Source organism: Plectropomus leopardus, chromosome 9, assembly GCF_026936395.1.
Source record: "Plectropomus leopardus strain MGB_pleo_1.0 chromosome 9, ASM2693639v1, whole genome shotgun sequence".
Lineage (NCBI taxonomy): Eukaryota > Metazoa > Chordata > Actinopteri > Perciformes > Serranidae > Plectropomus > Plectropomus leopardus.
The window spans coordinates 27,422,496-27,441,866 of NC_142184.1; the positions used below are offsets into that span (position 1 = coordinate 27,422,496).

General features: G+C 41.7%; 1 protein-coding gene across 8 annotated transcripts in view; it reads left to right on the forward strand.

The window, feature by feature from the left end:
* bsna (bassoon presynaptic cytomatrix protein a) overlaps window positions 1-19,371 on the forward strand; it is a 190,744-nt gene that overhangs the window by 136,475 nt on the left and 34,898 nt on the right. For 6 of the 8 annotated variants that reach the window (XM_088082414.1, XM_088082415.1, XM_088082417.1 and 3 more), the window contains exons 4-8: window positions 6,351-6,809; window positions 11,026-16,413; window positions 17,231-17,272; window positions 17,871-18,038; window positions 18,943-19,202. In XM_088082414.1, coding sequence (XP_087938540.1) covers window positions 6,351-6,809; window positions 11,026-16,413; window positions 17,231-17,272; window positions 17,871-18,038; window positions 18,943-19,202 — 6,317 coding nt within the window. The remainder of the gene's footprint in view (window positions 1-6,350; window positions 6,810-11,025; window positions 16,414-17,230; window positions 17,273-17,870; window positions 18,039-18,942; window positions 19,203-19,371) is intronic. The other 2 variants (XM_088082416.1, XM_088082419.1) reach the window with 1 other exon arrangement.

Here is a 19,371-nt window from a genome sequence, read left to right on the forward strand (position 1 = left end):
TGCTGTAGCTGCATTTTGACATGAACTAATGGGTTCAGTCAGCCATCAATCATAACCTGTCTGCCCCCTGATTGGCTCATCAGTGTGTTTGACCCTGGGGGTTAAGAGATATTGCTGGGGGAAAGTTTCATATTAAGTTGATTTACGGTGAGGTTGTCATGGCTGACAATGATGAAGATGATGCATGCCTTTGTGTCATTCAGGGAAGTACGTTGTGCAGCCATGGCTTGTTGTTAGTACTTGTATGTAGTGGTGACGTGACATATTCGCTTCACATTGAAGGGTTTGCATTCTGCATTACTCCAATAAGCTATTACCACATCAGTTTTGAGATATTAACTTTTCATAGAAATAATTACTTCGGATGAAAGTAGTTCATTTTCTGAGTAGGTGGTGATAAAGGTTATGTCAATTGTCGAAGAAAACGATTCGATTGGGAGTGTTCCAAAACAGCCGTTTTTTTGCAGACAGCAGACGCCTGAAGTAGTGCTGTAGGGAGCTGCATATTGGTACTTAATACCTTTAAGGTCCAGCCCTAGTGGTGAAGCAATACTAATTTAAGATGTAAAGCTGTCCAGACCAAGCAGTGCTTACAAAATGTAAACAAAATGGTAGTCAGTCATTGCTGGTTTTCTTTCTGGCACATGCTCATTACACAGCGCAACAATGGGCATACATGAATTAAGAAGATGACATTGTCATTTTCTTCTCTATTTTACATGTACACACGGATACAGGCAGCAGTTACATTTCCTCCAAAGTATAGTAGACATATATGTGTTTACTGCATACACAAAAACATCACCATCATCACCTGTCCACCTCACTCCTACTCCCCTGGTTCTCCTTCTTTCCCTGACCGCCCCTTCTCTCCTCTGCCCTCTCTTCAAGTCAGTTACATCAGACACAGCAGGGAGCCACATTACTAGAGGCTGAGCTGAATAACTGTCTGTGTGCACGCATTCATGTGCACGTATGGTGTCACTCACTTCCCCCATTTCTCCTCTCCTCCGCCCAGTGGACTCCTGTTCTCCCCATCCCCTCCTCCTCTTCCTCCTTCTGCTTGTCATCTCTCTTTCCTTCTGGTTAGCCTTCAGCTACACAGGCCTCCTCCATTTTACATTGATGTGAACTGTGTGACTGCGTGTGTGTGTGTGTGTGTGTGTGTGTGTGTGTGTGAGTATGCTATGAGTGTATGTGTGGTGCAGTAGAGTGCAGCCTAAAGCAGCAGCCAGCGCTAGGGAAGGGTGCGCTCGAGCAGAACAGTGGCATTCTGGGTAAAAATAGCCCTTCCTCTGTCGGAGGGAGAGAAAAGGAGACGGAGGGTGACAGGGAGAGAGGAGAGAAGGAGGGTGAGAACTGAGAGGAAGATGGAAGTTTAACGATCTTGTAGTGAAGAGAGAAAAGAGAGAATCTGCAGGTGCAAATGTGTGAAAAGTAAAACATGTAGAAAAAAGGATGAGAATGAGTCAGACTGGAAGGGAACTGAAGTTGAGAGAAGCAGAGACACTTTGGTGCAAGAGAAGTACTCAGTATATTAAGTGGTGGGAGTGCTGAGGTTTGGTGAGGTTGTCATAGCTTAGGCTGTTCTCATTCACTGTTAGTACTTATACCTGCAAACAGTAATGCAATATGATTAGTGTATAATATGTAACCGTGAGCTAGTAGGCTGTGATTAAGCAACCTGTGTGCTGCAGGCTGTCCTCTGTCATATAAAGAGAGTCCAGGAGAAAATCAGATCATGTAGTATAAAGAGTGAAAAAGTGTGCCTTGGGATGTGGTGGATGGGCTGAAAAAACACATCATACAAAACCATTGTATGAAAGCCCATTTGCCAGAAGAAAATGTTGGCATTGTATGTTTCTGCAAACCAATAAATCATACATATCATATTAACATTTATAATGTGACATACAGAAGCTGACTTTGTCATCATCAGTGGAGGGGACGGTGGATGGTGTTTAACCAACCAAGCTGCTTGCCAAGCTGCAAACCAACAAACAACAGAAACGGTTGAATGTTAGAGACCTGTTGGTGTGTTTCCATTGGCCTTTTGGGCTCCAAATAAGTGTTTTTCCAGCAGTTTTTTAGACTTTGAACCTTGGTGCTTTGTAGCGACCTGTCAGTGGGATAGCAGCACGAAAAATGGTTGGTTTTAACAGGGACATCATTCTGTTTCCATCCAGGATCATGCCACAGAAAGCTGTTGTTTTCAGACAATGCTGTTTCCAGTGGGTACTGAGCCCCAAAATCTGGTAATTTAAGCCAAAACATGATCTTTTTTTCAAACCATAACCTAATGTTTTGTGCCTAAACTTAACCATGCATTTACCACTGAGTTATTGAAACATAAAGTGTCATTATATGCTACATGATAATGTGCAAATGTAATGGATCGATGGTTTGAAGAAACATATAATGCTAACATATTTTTTAAAATGCCGATTTGGTTGTGTTTTAGAGTATTTTGTAATGATTTGCATGCTGTAATCCAACAATGGAATACAAAAGTGAATTAGTAAAAAATATTTATATAATATTATATTTTTTGTTTTCCTCACTAACTATGTGATTTAAGTTTAGGAAGTATCTTCTTTTGGCGTAACCCAGGTCTATCAGAATCTGGATAGGGGTTTAAGTGAGTCTTTCAAATCATGACATGATGTTTAAAGGCCCAACACAATCTACACACACACATGGTATTTGTAGTAGTATATACGCAGGGACATAAAAAGGGACAGAGAGGGAAAATAAGGCAATGCTAAACATTCCCTACAGAGGATGCAGTTTCCTTTAGGGCCAAATATGACAAATACTTCTCCCTAATTAATGACTAATTGTGAAGCCTTTCTTTAGGCAAGAGATAAAATAGGGGTTGAACACAGTGGTGAGTTATTTACACAGATTTGTCATAAATCAAATCCAGTGGCGGTAGAGATATGGTATGCAATTAATAAAAAATGGGTCCATTGCATTTTCTTTTATGTAATGTATAAAGAGATGAAGGAAAAATGAAAAAAGGGAGTGAACGGAAAAGAACAGATAAGGAAAACGAGGTGAAAAGAAATGGAACATGAAAAAAATAGAGAGCCCGAGGGGAAAACTATACTACAGAACAATATGTTTTGACACTAAATAAATTTTGAAAGGACAGACACTTAGAAAGAAAGAGTGAAAGAGTCTGAATCCAGAATTAGAACTGATGGAGCTTTTTAGTGAGCGTTATTGACAGGAGGAGAAAAGGCCAGATTGTTTGTGCTATGTAGGTTAAGTGGTGCAGCGACGGGCTACTCTGCAGGACAGCACACACACACACTCACACACACACACACACACACGCTGAACACAGGCACACGTGATGTGATCTGTAGGACTGAATGTACTAGCTCTAGGAAAACGAGTGAATGAGTTCACTTCAGAGCTTAAAAATGATTCAACAGTCTCAGAGGCTACTACTGTACAGTGTGCTGCTTGAGAGGATGCACCTACACACGCACATACACACACACACACACACACACACAAACATACACAAATTCTGTACTACCTCAGGCCAGGGGAGACAAACGTGTATGTGTAAGTATTTACATTGATCTGTAAGATTTAAAGGTCACAATATTCAGGATGTCCAGTTAATTAATCAGGGAGTTAGGCAACAGAAAATTTATCATCAGATATTTTATTAATTAAAGGACACGGGCATTTGCTGCTTCTAGAATCTCAGATGTTGACTTTTTTCCATCATGTCTTACATCCCTCTTGCTCAGAAAGCTCAGCACATTCAAATGAAGTTTTGTCTGCACCTAACTTTGATTGAGCATTTGTTCCAAGTAAGTAGTTCTTTGTAGTTGTAATGCTGAATCATTTTGATCATTTTGGTGTGAGAGAAATGCTCAGAAAGAGTTTGTGTTTTTTGTAGTGGCTTTAATAATGCAATAGTGTTGAAGTAAAGCATTAAGCTTTTAGCTTTAGTATCTCATTTGATCACTGAAATGATCACTAATTTGTTAACACCATAATTGATTTTCACCACTTGTGTACATTTGTCATTACTCTAATTTTCCTTAGAAATTAGTCATTAGTCATGGTGGAATCTTTTGTATGACACCTAATAAAAGATAAAGTCTGAAAGTTATTCAGAGAAAGAGAGAGATTAAGGGGGCTTGACAGAGAGAGGAGATAGAAAAGATGAGGAGAGAGGGGTTTAGGTTTGGTGAGTTTTGTGAGGAGAGGATTTGATGAGTGGGTGGAAAAGAACAGAGACAGCAGATAAGTGTTCTGTAGGGAGGGCTGCATCTGTCAGTTATTCATAACATGATTAATATGGCCGCTCTTCAGTCCAAAACAGCATCAGTTAAACAGAAGGTGTCAGTACTGGAGAGATAATTAATATTGAATAGCAGGAGATTAGAAGAGATAAATGCTAGTTGGCGAAATGTGTTTATTAGTGTTTAACATAATATGAATTAAAGAAAGGCCAATAACTTTTTTTTTCTGGCACTATGTCATTGAACTTGCCATAATGGCTTTTATGGTGGCACTTCTCAGTGATCATCTGTCAATCAAACTTTGGGTGGGATACTGACATTCACCCGGTCTTTTCAGTCATAGCGGCTATCGATGTTCACAGTGAGTTGGTTCTCTTCTGCCTCTTTTGTTTAAATGCTTTTTTTGTTTTTTTATTGAGTTTTTTTTTCTAGAAAGACCATAACAATGTATTCACATTAGCCAGTTAAAAATAAGTATGGTAAAATTTAGATAATGTAAAGTGCGTGCGTGTGTGTGTGTGTGTGTGTGTGTGTGTGTGTGTGTGTTTGTTTGTTTGTGTGTGTGTCTGTGTAGTCTAATTGTTCATCAGTCTGCCTCACAGTGTGAGAGGTGAGTGGAGCCGATGTGATGAAAATAGGGTATAGCTGTCAGTATGACTTGGCTTTTTAGAATTGTACGCCAGCTTAGCTTAGCCTGCTGCAGCTCTGACAGCTCTGTCTGGAAATAAGATTTCCAGAGTGTGAAGACTTTGTGCATAAGTGTGTGTGTGCGTCTGTCTCTGCAGTCTGCTGTTTAACTGGAATCGACATATTCAATATTAAGGAATATTAATCAGCGCAGTACACCGTTAGACTTATTTAACCGGAGGTGGTAAACAAGGAACACATAATTAAGTCGAGGAGTAGTTGCAGAAAGACAGAGGGTTAAATTGTGTTTAAGTCACACTCACACACAAAAACACACTTACCTGGAACCTACTCACTTTTTCAGTTCCTGCTGTTGAGCAATAATAACCAAACTTTTTTTTACAGACCTGGTATACAAGCCAGTGACATTTCATTCAAAATATCACTTTATTAGTAATTAATATTGTTGAATTACCGAGCAAGCCTACAAGGCACAGAGTGCCACAAAGTGACAAAATGACCAAAAAAGACACAAAATGTTCTCAAAGACACACAAAACCATGAAAGAGCTGAACACCGCAAAGTCTATGTGTTTTACTTTTATGTATGAGAGGTGGTTGGGCTTTTGCATATCTGTGCCGAGGGTCCCATTGTCACATAATCCACATAGGGCTCTTTTTGTCATAGTTTTATGAACATACACCTGATTTTGTTATTGCGCCCAGTAGTGCCTTTCCCTTCACATTTCACTGATGCTTTGAAACATCAAGTCAGCCTTTTCAAAGCATTAACAATGAGCTTGAAGGAAGATTTTGGAATTTGAGAAACTATAATACAATCAGGGTGTGTTTGTCTGCCACATTGTTGTCAGTGTTTCCCACAGAAGTTCAATCTATGCGCAGCGGTAACTGACCTGTGTTCCCTCTGGAATACAGACATTTTGGCAGGTCTGTGAATGCAGCACAGGTGGAGTTCGTCATGGGTTCTTTTTTCCCTCAGCAGCAGTTTGAGGAGTTTGACTCACAGGGAGGATAATTGATCTCTCGATGTAGTCATAACTAATCAGATTTACGGATAAGAGGAGCAGCTGCTGCATAGGAAGTGAAAGCAAACTTTTAGATCCAGCGCAATTACCGTTCAAGTTTACTTTCGCTGCACCTGGGATCTGCTGCTCCATCTGTGCCCAGAGTACTCTCTGCATTCTGACAGTGTGGTTCAATGCAAAATCGCACAGTATATATATACCAACAGTTCTCCCAATGAATGGTCCAGCTCCAAAAATAGAAAATCAATTTGTGGCAGCAAATGTTTTGATCTTGGGGGCCTGCCACAAATACATGAATATGTGGTAAACCCTGATACTGACAACACAATAACAAAACATTGCTGCACTGTTGTGAAAAACAAGCTGGTTGTCACTAACCGTGTTTGCTTGTTGTCCCCTCTGTGTTTCAGAAAAAAGAGTGGTTATGTCTCAACTGCCAGACCCAGCGGCTGATGTCTGGAGGCGGTCTAGACGAACCTCCACTTCCTGTTCCTCATTCATCTCCCAAGCACCAGCCAATGGGCTCGCCCCGTCACCAGGTGCCAACCAGTCAGCAGAGCCCTCTCCACAAACCCACCAGTCAGCAGGGGCCCAGGCCAGGACAGCCACAAATGCAGAAAGGGCAGGCAGGAACTGGGGGCAGCGCACCATTTGCACCCACTGCTGCCAAACAACCGACTGACACCAAGACCACAACACCAGCTATGCCACCAGTATCAACCACAGACACCCAGAAACCTACAAAACCCACAGAGGAGAAGCCCAAAATTGAGCCTGAGAACCAAACTGCCAAAGACACCAAACCATCCCAGAAGAAAGGAGAGCAGATCACACCAATCAAGGAAATCAAGAAGTCCAGGCACTATGATGTAAGTCTGATTTTTCCTTTTTTATTGCTTTAGTTTGGTGTACAACTCTGTATGTTACACTTTGGAAAAGAACCAAGAATTGGTTCTGCTTGTAAAATGGTTTCAGAGCTTGTGCAAAGTGACCCAAATAAACAAGACAAAGTAATATACCAATACAAAAAAATAAATAAATAAAGTGATAGGTCAGCCCAAAATCAAAAATAAATATTTTTCTTCTCACCTGCAGTGATGTTTACCAATCTGTATTGTTTTGGTTTGAGTGTTAGAGATATCAGCCGCAGAGATGCCTGCCTTCTCCAATATAATGGAATTAGGTTGAACTCACCTTGCGATGCTCGTTTTGTCACAAAATACCTGAAAAAAATCAACAGTGTGTAACTCAAGATAATCCACAGATCTTGTCATGTGCAATTCCATTCAGGAACTATTTTCATTCTACCAAACAACACCCGCTAACCGTATCACTGCTCAGAAGGAAGTGTTTATCTACAGCTAGCTCACCAAACACCACTGAATTTGCTAACATTAAGTCACGATCGTCTTGTCCATGAGAAGATCCACGCTTCCTTTTGGTGGGCATTGTTCAATGATGTATTTTTAGGTACTTTGTGCACAACAAGCCGAGTGCCATTTAATCCCATCATATTGGAGAGAAGGCAGACATCTATGTGGCCAATATCTCCAACACAACTCACACAAAAACAATCTGGACTGATCAATATCTCTAAATATAAGAGTATGTTTATGTTTATGTCATGAATATGTTTTGGATTTTTGTGCGAACTGTCCCCTCAAGCTGATTTGCAGTAAATTTTCTCTGGAAACTAGAGTGTAACATACAGGCTTATGTACCAAAATAGCTATTGGTGTCTGACCCTTTTAACTTTAAAAGCATGTATATAAGTTAAGTTATGTGAGTATGCATGGCTGTTTCACCGTGGCCCTGCTTCGCATTCATGCAGTTTTTCCGTCCCCCTAATGAGCTTAAAGGGAGCTCTTGTTCAGCAACAGATATGTGCAGTCTACAGGAATTTGCCCATATTGGACCTCCAAAAATCCAGCCAAGACAAAGTTAATGAAAACAATATCAGTGTAATCACCATGGATCCTGCCATCGACCAGCTGTGTGTTGCCTTGTTAGATTTCCCCCAACGTTTCCTGCAAGGTTTTGAATGCTGTGTTTAGACTCCAGATGTAAGTAAATGAATAAGAGTGGCAACTTGAGGCCATTTATGTTAATGTGAATATAGTTTCTATTACATACGTGTCATGACATGTTCGCTCAGATAAGCACTTTTAAAGGTTCATAAAGGTCACTTTGAACAGATCAGTGAGATTACATTAGGTATTAGGTTGACAAACTATCACTGTTTTTTTTCTGAACACAGTAAGTAAATGCAACACCAAATCAAACTCCATTTTTAAGAGTTTGCTGGACTCTTCTTTCTTCTGGCAAACTACAGGAAATAAGTAGTCAGTCAGAAAGTAACAATTTCTATGAAGTGTAGAGAATTACAACACAAATTTCCCTTAATTTTGTTATGAATATTTTAGATCTTTCTTGCATGTTTCACGACTGCTGCATGCTGCTATAATTACAAATTATTACGATTACAAATAGTCAGATTTTGTAAATGGTCACTGATCTATGAAATACTTTAAAGTTGTTTTCATCTTAAACTGAAATAAAAGGCAAAACACAATTGCAATTCCACGTCCTCTTGCCAGTTTGCCTAGTTTATTTGTTTCATTTTCCTTTAGATAAAACTTTTTTCCTTTGCATAAAACATCAAATAGTAATTACAATGACAAGTGAGAAGCCTCGAGGTTTATAGTGGTACTGAGAGCCTCCATGTATCTACAATGGGATGGGATGGTTTGGGGTTTAATGACCAAATTTCTAGATGTATTGTATTGTATATTGTATTTGCCCTGTTTATATTTTTGCCATGCTCTGTTTAAATTATCTTTTCTTTAAAAAAAGAAAATTTAAGTTCCAATGTTTTTGCATTTCTTGCTTCCATAATTACCCAGAGTTGACTCTTGAACTCCTTTTTATTTAAAGCCTGTTTTATTTTAATTGCACTTCTTGTACAAAATGTCTGTATTTGTAAAAATGTCTCTATATTTTATGTGAATACAGTTGGATGATCACAGCCCAGCCCATATTTTCTTTTAGTATACTACAAAGTGAAAAGGATTATTACCTTGTATGCCTAACTCTGGGTATTTTACGGTATTTTACATCACAAAATATAACTGTGTTATTTAATGGCATTTTCTATGGAGCCTTGTTATTTAAAATTGTAAATTGAACCAATTACTTTCTCCTGTGGTGCTGGATGTCCGTGGCTGTTGGAAAGCATGTCATTGATTCCCTCCTCACAGAGTGCTGAGGCTGCAAGTGGCAGCATTCATGGACTACCTTGGGGAGAGGGAGTGAGAGAGAAACAGAGAGAGTGAAATAATGCTTTTTCTTACTCAGTGGCAGCCATCGCTCCTGCTGAAATATTTATAAAGACTGGCTGCTTTGGGCCTTTTCAAAAGCAGAGCAGACCCTCCTCATCTAGGGCGCTGTTAGGAATTTAAAGTGCACAGAGCTAAAAGTAAAGTCTCCTCTGAAGTTTTTGTAACCACTGTAAGAAGTTTTTAGAATTTTTTTTTTTTTAGCATTTTTATCAATCTTGTATTCTGTCCTCCATCCCCTTTTCATTCACCAGGTTAGTCCCTTTGAGATTATGATTTGGCATGTTATTAACAAATATCTGAGACAGAGCCATTGATGAATGAGTTTTGAGTAGTTTCTGTGTTAACTTCCACAATCACTCATCATCAAAAAACAAATTTTCTCACTCCTAAAAAACACAGTTTAACTAACCTCTTTTCATCAATGGCTCAAAAATTGTTTACAAATCAAATAACTATAAGCCACATTATGATAACTGTATAAGTATGTAATTTATCTCAATGCTGTCATGTACTTTTAGATAAAATCCCACCATACTCTGGATAATTTTGATGAAGTTATATTGTTGCATAATTCTTTATTACATATTTGAATTGTAACTACATTGTAATTAAAAAAGTTATTATTGAAGATTTTGTTCAAAGGGCTGTTATAGTTGTTAGAAGATCATATGTTCAATACGGTTTATTCAGTTTTGGAAATAGGAAAGGCAAATTATTACACCCAACTGTTAAGTGTTTTCCTGTACAATTCTACATCCATGGTGACAATCAAAGACAACGTCAAGCCTATTCTCCTACATGTTCTGTCTTATCTCAGACCTGTCACTTTTTCTTTCTTCTTTGTGCAATTTAGCAACCTTTTTTATGACATAAATTCTAGCATTCAATTTTGACCTACATATGAGCTTTCAATAGAAGTCTTGTAGAATTAAATGTAATTTCTGTAATGGGAGTTTAGGATTCATATGAAGCAAGTCAGATATTGTTACTAAATTCCATAAAGACTAATCTTATAACCATGTAGCAAGAGATGTTTTTTAAAGACTTCCAAACTTTCAAACCTGATGAAGGGAGCCCTACTTTCATGCATTCTTGTTTAGAGTAAAGTATATTTATAACACTTCATTACGTGATAGCTAATGTTCCAAAAAATAATGGATAAGTGGCATTAATCATATGCTGTTAAAAACCTATTAAATGGCCAAATATCCGTGAATGTCTGAAAAAGCTATTTAATGACTTTTGACAAAATTCACTGCAGTTTGAATTTATCAAGATATTTTTAGGTGTAGAGTTTTAAGGGTCATCACTTTCTTGAAATGTGGGGACCAGAATGCAGTCCAATGACATATTTACAATACCTTTTTATTCAAAGCTACAGACTACAGTGTTAGCATACCCGTTCAAACGTAACAATGATATATTTGAAAATTTAGCACTTTGCAAATATCCTGTGTTCTGACAAATTTTTAATTGGTCCAGTATTGTAAAGGCACTGGTGAATTATGTCACTTCAATCTGCAATAAAAAAAATACATTCATTCTTAGATTAAAATTAAAAATTGGACAGAACCCATTAATTCTATATAAAACAATCTTAATATATGTGGGCTTAAATTGAATGCATATTGATGTGCTGATCCAGCATCAACACATTCTCACACTTTGCATACATTATGACTTAAATTGAAAACCCTAGCTTCCCCAAATCTAATACATTCTTCTGTCTTTCTTCTTCTCTCTTTAGGATACAAAAAACAGCACCCATGACTTGTCACGCAGCCCACAGAGCCTCAGTGACACCGGTTACTCCTCTGATGGCATCTCCAGCTCCCACAGTGAAATAACAGGTCTTATCCAAGAAGAGGAGATGAAGCTGAGTGAGAGGGGGATCAGTGGGCGAGGTTCCCCACCAAGCCCGTCTGAAATCACCAAACTAGAGAGCTCTATGAGGCCTTTGCTGGAGAAGAGCCTCTCTGAAGAGAAGCCGGACAGAAGGGGAAGGAAGCACAGAGACAGAGACTTGGATGACAGAGGAAAGCAGCGCCCACGCTCCCTGTCAATCCCACCGGATGCATATGACTCTGACGAGGAACTAGAGGATATACTGGAGGAGGAAGAGGATGCAGGAGACTGGGAGGGTAAACGGAAGGACGGAAAGGAGGAAAAGAAGGAGAAGAAAAAGAAAGAAAAAGAGGCTGAGCCCACCGAGATGACAGATGAGGAATTCATGAGGAGACAAATAATGGAGATGAGTGCTGATGAAGAAAATGAGGAGGAAGAAGAGGAGGAGGAGGAAGAGGAAATGGAGGAAGAGGAAGACGAGGAAGACGAAGGATATGGCTACCAGAAACCCAAGAAAAGCCACCATAAACATATCATCTCTGACTCAGGTAAAGAGAAAAGACGTCTTCAGCACCACTCCAGCAGTTTTGAGGAGGAAACTAAGAGCTCTACCGACGTCTATAAAGGCTCAGTGGAGGAGGGTGAGGAAGATCTAATGGCATCTCAAGGAGGCTTACGGCGCTTTAAAACCATTGAACTCAATAACACCAATAGCTACAGCCGAGACATGGAGCTGGGCAATGAAAATGACTTGAGCCTTGATCGAGAACCAGAGCTAGAGATGGAGAGCCTGACAGGATCTCCAGAGGAGCGTTCTCGAGGTGACTACTCCTCCACTCTGCCAGCCACTTCATCCTCTTACGGCTCTGGCCAGTCGCCTACTTCCATCTCATCAATGGAGGAGGACAGTGACAGTAGCCCCAGCAGGAGGCAAAGGCTAGAAGAGGCCAAGCAGCAGAGGAAAGCACGCCACCGCTCCCATGGCCCTCTCCTTCCCACCATTGAAGACTCTTCTGAGGAGGATGAGCTGAGAGAGGAAGAAGAACTTTTGAGAGAGCAGGAGAAGATGAGGGAGGTGGAACAACAGAGAATAAGGAGCACAGCACGAAAGACCAAGAGGGATAAGGAGGAGCTGAGGGCTCAGAGGCGCAGAGAGAGGTCCAAGACACCACCAAGTAATCTCTCACCCATTGAAGATGCTTCTCCAACAGAGGAGCTGAGACAAGCTGCCGAGATGGAGGAGCTTCATCGTTCCTCTGCTTCTGAATACTCCCCTCAGAGTCTTGACTCAGAGGCTGAAGGATACGAGTCCAAACTTTACAAGTCAGGCAGCGAATACAACCTGCCTACCTTTATGTCTCTCTACTCACCAATAGAGAAATCATCAACTACAACTACAACCACAGCACCATCTTCAACTTCCAAACCATTAAAGAGTGCTGAGGAGGTTTATGAGGAGATGATGAGGAAGGCAGAGATGCTTCAGAAACAACAAAAACAACAACAGCAGCAGCAACATGGAAGACATGGGCAGTACTACGAAGAGGATGTCAATGGGCAAGGTTATGACGACGAATATGAATATGATGATCAAACAGGATATGACAATGAGGCGGCAGAGACAGAAACGGATATTTATGAAGAGATCCGACAAACATCTCAGAACATCACCAAAATGCAGCAGGCCACAGATGAGCAAGTAGAGATTGAGATTGAGAGTTCCTACCCCGACAAACAGCTCCTAGACACAGGCTCAGCCTTTGCTAAGCTACTGGAGCAAAGCAATGCTCTACTAACTCCAGGGACCAGCCCCACACAGATCTCAGCTCCTGTCTCCTTTGCCGAGACTGGAGGGCGGATTCCTGATGTTCGAGTAACACAACACTTCTCTGCAAAGGATGGACACAAAGACAGGATCAAAAGCCAAGCAGGAAAGAATGGAATAACTCCAACAGTGGCTGCCACCACAATTGCAGCATATGGAGTTTATGCCAGAGATGCGGTGACTATTTCTCAGACTAGTTCAAGTCACACCATGACATCTACTCAGTCTGGAGTATATGGTCGTCACACATCAAGTCCTGCCACATCTTCAGCTACAGTGTCAAGTGTATGCAGCAAGATTGCAGAGATTACCCAGGCCTACAGTCAAAGAGAAGTGATCACAAGAAGGATAGGTGAGAGCAGGGGAGTCCATGTGCGAGACAGCTCAACATCTTCCACTGAGAGAATTATTGAGCCACGTTCTCCCAAGTATACTACTTATTACAGGAGCACCAGTCCTCCTCTTTCTCCATCGCCACCACCACAGAGCCCCACTCGTTCACCTTCCAGAAGGAATACAGCTGAGTTCTCTACACAGACTTTCAGTTCAGCCTTACGAATGTCAGAGTCAGCAGGCTCTGGGCCTACATCTCCAGTGACGGCTCAGGGAACCCAAACAGCACATCGATCCGTTTCCCCACGGCTCTATCGTCAGCAGTCTTCCCAGGATGCACCATACTCCCCACCTGCAAGCCCAGCTAGGCCTACGACAGTCAATACTGCTACTTCTCCCTTGTCTTCACCTACCCGATTTAGCCGCCAGTCAACATTTGATAATTACTCCCCATGTGGAAGCCCTCCAGACACGCCACCTTACCAACAGTCTCCTACACGAAGCTTCTACCGAACACAAAGAGTGGAGAAAGTAAATGTGGGAACAAGTATGGTCACCACAGCCAGCATGTACACCAGAGGGTCCATGTCAATGGACAATATCTCCCTTTGTCGAATATCTACAGTCCCAGGAACTTCTAGGGTAGAGCAAGGCCATATGATCCAAGGTGGAAGTGTTGTGGATCTCAGAACAGCCACCAAGCCAACTCCTATTATAATGACTGACCAGGGAATGGATCTCACCTCCTTGGCCACTGAAAGCAGGAAATACCATGGTGGACCAGAGGGTAGCAGACATTCAACGATTGTTCAGCCATTGATTATGAACTTGAACACACAGGAGATCACCACACCAACCACTGTAAGTGTCACTGTGGCTGCTTCCATGTTCATGACCCAGCCCAAACAGCCAACAGTCTATGGTGATCCCCATCAAAACCGAGTGGATTTAGGTCAGGGCATGGGTTCGGCAGTGTGCCTTTCTCAGAACAAACCAATTTCCCCTCCAATTGACCCAGCAATACCAAAAATTGATGCCAAACTGGAAGACCTTAGTATCCAACAGAAAGAGCTACAAATACAGCAAGAGAAGCTGCAGAAGCAACAACAACTCCTTGAACAGCAGTTGCAGCAGCACCATCAGATGCAACAGCAGCAGCAACAGGCATCTGCTTTGGCCAGGTACAACCTTACTGGACAGATCTCACCTTTGCTGAAAAAAGACTTGCTAGTCAGTCAGACTAGTGCTGCCTCAGCTGTGGTCAGTGCTGTATCACCAGTCATTAACCCTGAGTTGTATGGCACTGGTCCGGTAGAGCTGAAAGGGAAGCTCAGTCCTCCTGGTATGATATCAGGAGGTAAATCACCTCATAGCATGGTAGTACAAATTGATGGAGGACCAGAGCAAGCCAGGGCAGTGACTCAGTTGGTGAAGGTTGAAGAAGGACAGGATGCTATGGATCTGACTGGAGGCCAAATTAAATCTGACAACCAACCAGCTTGCTGTGACGTTGTTTATCGGCTTCCATTTGGTGGAAGCTGTGTTGGTGGTGAGAAAGAGGGAATCAGGCCTCCATCTGCCCCACCTCTCACCTATGAATCTGACCAAGAAAGACAACCTGGAGGGTACCATGAATATTCAGTGGATGAACGTAAGGCCTACACATTACCTTTCCCAGGTAGGCTGCAGCCTTCAATGTCTGATACAAACTTAGCTGAAGCTGGGCTACAGTCCTACCGCTCTAAACTAGAACCACACATCCAACCGTCAGGAGAACTTGCTATGGATCTTACTGCTATGAAACAGGGTTATGGAGGGTATATTGGAATGCAGTATGGCTCCTATACAGATTTACGGCATGGAGGAGACATCACGGCACAAACTTTGCCTATCAGGAGATATAATTCCTTGTCTAACATCAGTTCAGACTATGGCTACTCTGCTCGTGACATTGCTGGCTTCCAAGAAGCTAACTTGGCTCAATACAGTGCTACAACTGCCAGGGAGATCAGTCGGATGTGTGCAGCACTCAATTCCATGGATCGATATGGAAGCAACCCAGACTTGATGCAGTTTGGTAGTTTGGGGAGAGCAACCGGACCTGCAGCCTCCAGACTTGCAGCAGGTCTCAGCATGAGACAAAACCTCCTCTTTGGACTAGATGGGAAGCCGATTTCCCACAGTCAAGCTCTAACCAACCTTATCAATGCCAGGCAGGCCAGCCTCAGAGCCATGTACCCTGCTGCTATTAGGTCCTCTGATGGGATGATCTACTCCACTATTCAGACTCCTATCGCTTCTACACTTCCCATCACAACTCAGCCTGCCTCTGTTCTTCGTCCATTACTGAGGGGGGTCTACAGGCCATATCCCTCTGCTAACATGACACCTGTGCCCCTGTCCAGTCTTAGCAGACTACCAATGAGCCCCAGAATACCCTTCACTGGACAAGCTCCAGTCCGTTACCCAGCACCAGGCCTACTCCAGACAACATCAACTACTGCCACAACTGCTGGTGCTGCAACAAGTTCCGCACCAGCAGGTGCCCCAGTGTCTATTCCCATGACAACTACTAGTTCCACGGTCCAGGATGAACCAGTTTACCTCGGTAAAGGTGCATCCTCTTCAGCAGAGGTCACCTCAGTGCAAGGGACAGTTGTTATGCCAATGGAGCCACAGCAGCAGCCAATAAACCTGTCCCAGGCCCACCTTAACACTCAACAACAGCAACAACAACAACAGCAACAAGTGACAACTGCTCAACAGCCACAACAGCCTCCTCCAGCTGCCCATGCATACCCACCCTCAGCTCCTTCACACACTCACGGCTACACCCAACCTCCACTCGGCCCTGCTGCCCCTACAAGTGGTTTACCCATTGCAGGGGGTCTTCCTCCCTTCCCTCCACCAGGTGCCATACACAAGGAGGGTGAAACCGAGGCAGAGAGGCTGCATCGGCAGCAGGAGCAGCTTCTGCAGATGGAGAGGGAGCGGGTTGAGCTGGAAAAACTCCGGCAACTGCGCCTGCAGGAAGAGCTGGAACGAGAAAGGATTGAGCTGAAGCTGCACAGGGAGAAGGAGCAGATGCTGGTGCAGAGAGAGTTACATGAGCTGCAGAACATCAAGGAACAGGTAGAGGGAGAAACAGGAGGCAGAATGCAGAGTTTGATCAGTGGTGTCTTGTTTGATGTATTGTGGTTGTTGGTTTTGCTATGAATATTGGTTTGTGTTTTGCTGTTTTTGTGGTGGTCTTATTTGTGGTATATGTTATTGCATTATTAGCCTTTTATATAATTTATATTGTTTTGTGCTTTCAATTACACATCTTATATGTGCAACCAGTAAAATAACTTGCAAGATACAGTCCATTTTTCCCAAACATAATCCAAAAAACTAATTCTACATGGTATACAGTATATGCATGTATTTCAATGCATGCCTCCTATTTATTCCAACAAAAAGTACATGCAACAATCTGACAGTTTTATTAAAGGGTTTGTTTTCTTTTGCCAATGAGACCATTACATTTCTCTTTAGAAGACTTTGTTAAAATGTCATTGACAGAGAAAATGTTATTTAATGTAATGGTTGGTGGCTTTTTTGTTTAAAAAAAAATGTTTGCATCCAGCCAGCCTTAAAAGATATAGTCTGCATGCTATAAAGTTCACTCTACCGGACATCTCCTGTATATGAAGTGTGCATGAACATGCCTGTATTATGTACTGTATGTGTGATAGAAATTGATGATGCTCAGATTTTGGTTTCATGTTCCATTTGTTGGTTTGCTTTATATGCAAAAGAAAATGGATACCGTTGGGTTGTATTTGTCTAACAATCAATTGCAAGAAACATTTGAATATACCACTTTTCTCAGGTCCTAATAGCATTGTGCAGATGATTTAACAGATACCAGAAGGGCTAACATGAAAATTTTCTTCTTTTTTGATAGAACAAGCAGTTGAAAATCTTTCAAGTTAACTCAGTTAAACAGGTGTGGAAGCCTTCTTTGATGAGAATGAACTAGAGATGGAATGTATAATATGCATCTCATATCCTACAGAATGAGCAAAAGCCCCTAACTCCTTATTTGCACTAGCCTGTCATTTATGCAACAAAGAAAATGCCTTACATATTTTCTTATGAGCATTGTATGACTGGCAACAGCAATAACCAGCAGGCTACATGCTGCACTTCATTTATGTTGCACTTCCATTCTTCGTTTTTGCAATATATAGAAGTTTGACTAACTTGAAACCATTTTGAAAACTAATCCATCAGCACAAGAATATTCCATGTCACAGTCAATGTCAGGTGTCTTTGGTCATCTTTTTTACAACCGGATGTGCCAAAAGTCAACAACCTTGTCCTCTTCTGTCTTTATTGTCTCTGTCTCTCACTCTCTCTCTCTCTGTTTCCCTTATTTTCTTTTATATTCTCTTTTTTTCCATCATACATTTTTTTCTCTTCTCAACCACCCACTCTCACCCCTGTCATGCTTTGCTTCTTCATACTGTTCTTGTCTTGTCCTCTCTCTGTGTTTTTGCCGACATGTGCTTCTGTCTTTTCCCCTTTCCACCAACACTTTTTAGGTTCTTCAGCAGCAGCAACATGAACGCGAGAAACAACTAGTTCTCCAAAGAGAGCAGTTGGCCCAGCAGAAGTCCCAGCTAGACCAGATCCAGTCCTTACAGCAGCAGCTCCAGCAGCAGCTTGTAGAGCAGAAGAGACAAAAAACAGCTGCAGCTCAGAGCATACAGGTAAGGGGAATAACGAACACCAGCAGATGGCTCACAACTGTTGTAAAATACTCTTGCATTGATGTTGAGGGCCTCAGCTCTTGAGCAGCAGTGGCAGAAAATTTTAGGTCACAGAGAGTAAAGAAGAAGCATATTTACACATTTAAGCATAATAATATTTACAGCTTTTCTGACCCCTGGCATGGACTTACATACCTGACACGGCTTCCCTTTATTCTACAGCAGTAATACTCAACTCACGGCCCGCTGGCCAAATCTAGCCCCTGATAAGGTGCCAGGTGGCCCGCCAACCATTTCTTAATTCACAATTTAAAAAAAAAATGTCATTCACACTGGGGATTGTTTTTGTACTTTTAGTATGATAAGGTGCCAAAGTGCATAAAACAGCATCAAAATAGAGCTTGTTTATCAAAAACGTGCCACCTACACCTACACCCTTTCTGTCCTAAAATCCTAGAAATGTCCTGAAAACCTACAAATGCCCTAAAATTCGAGAAATCTCCTAAATCACATATCCTAGAAACAAACGTAATTCCTTGAAACAAACTTAATTCCTAGAAACATCCTAAATTCCTAGAAATGTCCTGAAATCATCGAAATGTCCTAAAATCCTAGAAATGTCTTGAAAACCTAGGAACATTTGGGGCTGCTGCGACTGTTATTTTGCAAAAGTGGCCCTCAAGTAAAGCAAGTTAATGTATCCCTGTTCTACAGTGTATTTTCTACAGCATAGTTGATCCCCAAAGGTTATTTTTGCCAGCATATTTATTCTAAAAAGTCATGAGTTCAATGGGCTGGCAAAAGTTTGTCTGTTAAAGCAATTCAGTGTGCAAAAGAATTTAGAAGTGCTTTCTCAAAATGATTTCTCTACTGTCAACTGAATATTCTTCTCTTTTTTCTTAAGATGGATATGAGCGGACAACCCCTGCACCCCTACAACGACTCTCAGATGAGCTCGCGTTCCCTCCCTAACTCCTCGTCAGAGATGTGTCTGCGGAGCCAGGAGGAGCACATGATGGAGACCAGGAGCAACATCAGGAAACACAGCTCCATGACTAGGCTGAGCAGGGACAGCTTGGACGGAGACAGCGTGGTGTTTTATGGCTCCCCCCGCAGGATCGTGGACAGCTGTGTGCAGACAGATGATGAAGACGGAGAGGAGAGGTAGATGTGTGTGTGTGTGTGTGTGTGTGTGTGTGTGTGTATTAGGCAAGGATTACTCTGATACATCTTTTTGTGATCAAAAAACAAAGCACAAGCTGAGATTTAGATGCAGGCTTAATGAATAATTATAAACAATTTCACAGTTTTAAAGGCATAAAGCATTGTGCAA